General features: G+C 39.8%; 1 protein-coding gene across 2 annotated transcripts in view; it reads right to left on the bottom strand.

Annotated features, from left to right (window-relative positions):
- Taf6 (TBP-associated factor 6) overlaps positions 1–5,647 on the bottom strand; it is a 31,356-nt gene extending 25,709 nt beyond the window's left edge. The window contains exons 1-4 of one of the 2 annotated variants that reach the window (XM_065217765.1): positions 4,700–5,647; positions 4,188–4,633; positions 3,825–4,129; positions 3,521–3,629 (exon numbers count right to left, since the gene is read on the bottom strand). In XM_065217765.1, the coding sequence (XP_065073837.1) occupies positions 3,607–3,629; positions 3,825–4,129; positions 4,188–4,633; positions 4,700–5,557 (1,632 nt within the window). In that variant the 5' untranslated portion in view covers positions 5,558–5,647 and the 3' untranslated portion in view covers positions 3,521–3,606. Of the gene's footprint in view, positions 1–3,520; positions 3,630–3,824; positions 4,130–4,187; positions 4,634–4,699 lie in introns of those variants that run through there. The other variant, XM_065217763.1, reaches the window with a different exon arrangement.
- Positions 5,648–5,904: the final 257 nt, after the last annotated feature.

Here is a 5,904-nt window from a genome sequence, read left to right as displayed (position 1 = left end):
GGAGGTGAGATTTGAACTCGTGACTTTGGCGTGGTCGCCCCCTAGTTTATGAATGTTTCTATTGAATAATACAGGCCTAGATTTGATGAAGCATTATTTTAAAAAAAATCATGAAAGTTAACCTGTGCGTCTCTGACGTATTTTGCTGTCCTAAATGTTGTAGTTAATTTGGCGCTAGTTTTCTCAATTTTTGACCGATTCAAACCATACACCCTGCACATAATCGAGAAATTACCAGAGTTTCATAAGTCACACTTGTTGGTCACGTCGCGGTTCTGTATTTACACAGATATTCCTTGGGGTCTGTCCAATGGTGAGACATTGTATTTTCGTTGGCAAATCATAACCGAATCATATATATGTGACTTTGTGGATCATGCACGACTTATTACTATGTGTACTGGAAATTATATTTTTTTTTTCTTTGGTTTGTTTTTTCCTTCGATCTTGTTCCGTGCTGAGCACCAATGCTACCGACGTGCCAGGAAGGCAGCAGCTCCCACACCTGGACCCTACCTATCGACCCATCAACTCATGAACCGGGGACCAACGGCTTTACTTCCCATCCGAAGGAAGGCGTGATCAGAGATGTTATGCCTCAGAACATCCCGATGGCGCCGACTGGGATTGAACCCAGGCCTGCTGTGGTGAGAGGTAATCACGCTTACCACTACACCACCGGCGCCGTTTACTGGAAATTATAGGTTTTACAAATTTGATTTTTTCTACTAGATCAACCACCCAGACAACCAGAAGTCGTATAATAATGTACAGACAGTATCATAAATTGCTACAGTTTAAGTCAAAATCGCATATAAGAATGGCATACCTCGCATTATGTTTAAGTTAAATCGTATATAATGCAAATTTCCGACCAATATGCGATGACTTATTTTTCCATCGTACTGTATCACAAATTAAATCGGATTACATCGTAAGACTTTTCAAAATGAATTTGTTATTACAGATTACATCGTATATGATATTAAATCAACTCGTTTAAAATTAAATTAAAATATGCACGTATATGGCCTCCACTTTTGTACGTATAAGCCATTTCTTTGCATTATATACGAATTGTTTGTTTGTATATATGTTTGTATATCACCAAAACAACTTTGAATATACGTGCATTCTGGTTGTCTGGGCAAAACTGCAATAATGTCTGTAGTATCGAAAAATGTCCAATCAGTTTCAAAGTGTCTATGTGGATCATGCATGATCTATTTCCGAGTAATCCAGATGTAAATTCTTCAAATCGTCCTGGAGTTCAGATAATTTGATCTACTAGATCAACCGAGATTGGGACAATGTCTTTAATATAGAAATATTTCCAGACAGATGCACAGTGTCTATGTGAATCATGCATGAACTATTGCCATGTATACCAGATGTTTTAAGTTCTCCAAATCGTTCTGGAGTTCAGATGATTTATTCTACTAGATCAACCATGACTGGGATACAGTCTGTAGTATCGAATTATGTCCAAACAGATTCGTAGTGGCTATATGGATAATGTTTAATTATTTCCACGTATACCAGATGATCTATGATCTGTAGTATCGAAATATCGATATGGAAATCCTTAGGAAATATTTGGCATTCACGAATATAGGTTGGCATGATCCACATAGAGACTGCACATTTATTTGGACATATTTCGATACTACAGATATTGAATTAGGCATGGGTGATTTAGTAGAAACATAATCTGATCTCCAGAATGATTTCAGAACCTATAACATCTTGTATACGTAGCAATAGGTCGGGCACAATCCACATAGACACTTTGAATCTGTTTGGACATATTTCGATACTACAGACATTATTGCAGTCTTGGTTGATATAGTTGAACAAATCAACTGAACTCCAGGACGATATGGAGAACCTATAATATCCGGTATACATGGTAATTACCCGCATATATACGATTCGTTTATGATTTGACATCGAAAAATGCTATGTTCATATTGGAAATAAATAAAACATGAAAATGTCTCTCATTGGACAGACCTCACGGAATTTCCGTGTAAATCCGGTGTGACTTATGGAATTGAGATCATTTCTCGATTATTTGCAGGGTGTTTGGTTTAAACCGGTAAAAAATTGAGAGCCAAATGAACAACAAAATTGATGACAGCAAAATAATCCGGGACGGAAAGGTTACAATGAATTCCACAATTTTTGTGACAGCACATCAGTCCCTTCACGATTTTCGCGACATCATTTAATGTTTCCGCGATTTTCGCGACTGAAAGTTCAAATCCGCGAAAGTCGCGAAATCCGCGAAAATCGCGAAATCCGCGAAAATCGTGAAATTCGCGCCTGTTGTATCAGCCCTTCATTTGATAAAAAAAAATGGTATTTTGAAGCTTACTTGGAAGATACCTTGAGTTAGTAGTAAGTTTTCTGGCAACTGTTGGGGGTTCGTGAGCATTTCTGACATTGCTGAAAATTATGATCAGATTGCGGGGTTGCTAGTGTAATAGGATGCTTTGTTGATTGTTCATTAACTCTTGATTGCTTGTAATACTTATGAATATTTTAGGTGGACAAAAAGGCGAACTAAGAGGTGGACGGCTGAGCTTTTCCTCATTTATATAGCTGTGAAGCAACTGTAAACTCTAGAGGGAATTTATATCTGTAACTGAAACCAGTTCGATTTTGTTTGCTAACCTGGTTAAAATGTCATATTTAATTATTTTAAAGATAAATCGTCCAGCTCAAACCTTTGTAGGGGTAAGAGGTGGGACCATCGTCATTATTCATTATAAAATGTATTGTCACCACAATTGTTTTTTATTGCACTTTAACAGTAGGTTCTATTGTTTGTGTATAGATGGGTCAACTACTACATTTAATAATTTATTTGTCTGTGAAAAACAACAGGTCCAATGCAACCCCTATTGTGGTTAGCTGCAAACCAGCATTATGTTAATGTTGATGTTAACAATAAAAAAAATCAAGTAGATGACTCATCTTGCCACATCTTACCCTACATTTTGATTCACATTGCAGAGTTAGTTAATGCCGATTACAAAGCGCTCGGAGGCGGGCATAGGATGTGATTGTCGTTGTTATGAAATATACGAATGCAAAATAGTGTAGGCTTAGAAAGCCGTGGAATTGTTCAAAGAACACGTATGCAAACGTAAGCTTCAAGTTGGAACGTAATAGCCACGGAAAAGAAGAGAGCTTCAGCTTCAGTTAGAATTTATCTTGACATGCATAAAGCAGAGCAATAATTCAAAGCAATAGAAAAGTTGAACAAACAATGCCCATCTTATTCCTGTGTTTCACCAGATTTTCACCTAGCATCAAATTCCGGCCGTTCGGATTCTAGTAAATTTAACGTCAAGGATTTACTTTTTTTTTTGTATAATCCTAAGGAAATTATTTGCACATACACCTATGACCAAAATAATTTCCGAATAATATAAAATATATTCTGTAAAATCCCAAAGTTCTATATTCTAATGTAGAGCGACATGTCGAGATTTTTTTTTCCTAAAACCTAGAATTGCTTATAATGCTTTATCCATGTCTAGTCAAATTTTGAGCTCAAGGGTTAAATTGAGCATTCTTAGCTAGGCGCTGATCCAAGCTTCAGCAAAAATACTCAGCAACTTCTGAAATAAGGAAAAGCAAAGTTATATTTGTTTTACGTGTGTCTTGTTTCAGTGAAATTGTATGAGTTCCTAATCACCACTCTCTAAAAGATACCCGCTTTACCGGTCCGTTTGAGAAGATCATGTTTTAGTCGATTACATTATTGGTTAGTTGAAGGATCAATAAACTACTGTCAAAAGCGTGGCCTAGCTTACCTTGCGATGGCGAAGGAGTTTGCTGACGTTGACTCACGATTACAAACTTTTGCTGCTGCCCTCCGGTTGACGGTCCACTCTGAGAAGACTGTCTCTGAATAGGACCTGGAGTAACCGGTGTAGCTGATTTACTTGCACCGGTGAGGGGCGTTTGCGGTCGAGCCGGTGTACTGGACGTGGTCGTAACAATTGAAACATTAGCTGCTGAAGCACTTGCACTAGTGCTAGCAGGTGTTGGTGGAGGTGCGGTTCGTGCTTTGATGACCCCCTGGTGTAAGGTAGGTCCAAGAAATCCGTAATCTTTCCTATAATGACAATACGTTAGTTTGGACAGGTTCGAAACAGAATAAACAAAATACGGACTTGTATTCCTCAACGACATCCGGTGGATTACGAAGGGTCTTCAAAACTGGAGAGCACGCTTTCTGCAACATCGCCCGAATGTGACCAGCTGCAATCTTGTCCGTTGCACTGATATTGGACCCTTGCAAATGAACTTCCACTCGATCGGAAATGAACTTCAAGCGTGGGATGATGAAAACCTTGATCACCTCAGTGCCAAGCTCTGACAAGCCTTCCAATGCTCCGTACAGGGAAGATAGGGGTGTTTTATCATTTTGCAAAGCAGAACTGAACAATCTAGTAACGCGAGTTTGCAGATTATTTGTTGAAGTGTTGAAGTTCTTGCAAATCTGAGCCATTAGACGGGCAGCGAAATCTCGGAGGGCCCAATGATTGTCTAATTCCGGTCGCATACACAACTGCCTAGAAACTATACACGTCGAAACGGATGGAATCAGTTCGTGAAGCTAGAAAAAAAAAGTGATGACATTATTTGTCTTTTGCTTTAGTATAAAGTTACTCCGGAAACTTACATATTTCTCCAAATACAACGCCGGATTGTCCAAAAGGGCCCGTACCATTCGCATCAGATAAATCAGAAGGGCTAGATTGTTTTGTACAACGTTTACTTTCACACCCTCGGCAATGAATGTGCACATTCTTGGTAGCATTTCGTGTAACCCTGGGTCACATGCCAACGATGTGAGAGCTTCCGCTCGCCGTGCCTCATCCGACCCTACGCAAGCCTCCGTTATTTCCTTGTAATACAGCTGCTGCTCCACGGACAACTCGTGGGTGGCCAACTGTTTAACGTGAACCGTTTCTACGTTTTTCAGCTTCTGAGCTTTTATGGCCGGCTTTCCAGTTGTATCTTTCATATGCGCTCTATCAAGCTTGTTGACAGGATTGACCGAATCCAGTGCTTGAAGATCCTTCGAAAGAGGAGGAGGATTCTCTGGAATCGTCGGTTGTACACCATCCACACACAGCCAATGAGCCCTCAACGTTATATCGAGGGGAATTTTCGGCGCAGGTGTTTGAATTACGTCCGCCAGGTCGATTTCTTTTTCTTCGATAAAGTGTAGCTCCCGGCCGCCTCCGGAAGCAAAACGGAATGGAATGAAATCTGGCGAAACAAACCCATACTGAGGTTCAATGTTGCGTACTTTGAGTGAGTGGTCGATATCGGCAATCGACATCTTCATCCGTTTGGAATGGTGCATAAATTTTGCCGCATCCTGGACAATCTGCTTCAACTTGAAGGAAACATCGTCGGCGAGCTCCTTGGCCGCGTCATCGGGCAAACTACCTACGCCGATGCTTTCCGCAATCACCTTGATGGATTCAAGGGACAGTGTTGTCCCGTACATGGTTTTATCACCGTCACTCATCGTTTAGCAGATAATAATTCATCAAAGTAAAGCACTGAATAGTAAAATAATTCAATTTTACATTTAAAACACAAAACACTTTTTGACACTAATTTATTGTGATGCACGTTCAAACGGTTCCCTGGGACTGTCATCAAATCTCGCGTAACGTTGGAAAAAGGTCTATCCTCGTTCGATAGGCCCCTACAATTGCACCGAAAATAAACTCGTCGAACTGATCGTTTTTATGTCACACTACACTTTACACATGAGCTTGATTAGTATTAGTGAAAGCTTTTTCCGAAGCAAATGACAGCTCATGTGTCGTGTTGAATGTTGTTTTCGTTGTTTCCGTATATATACAACAC

This window comes from Ochlerotatus camptorhynchus, unplaced genomic scaffold (assembly GCF_037179485.1).
Source record: "Ochlerotatus camptorhynchus isolate MF236.1 unplaced genomic scaffold, CSIRO-AGI_Acam_v1.1 ptg000079l, whole genome shotgun sequence".
Taxonomy (NCBI): Eukaryota; Metazoa; Arthropoda; class Insecta; order Diptera; family Culicidae; genus Ochlerotatus; species Ochlerotatus camptorhynchus.
This window is presented reverse-complemented; position numbering and strand designations above follow the sequence as displayed.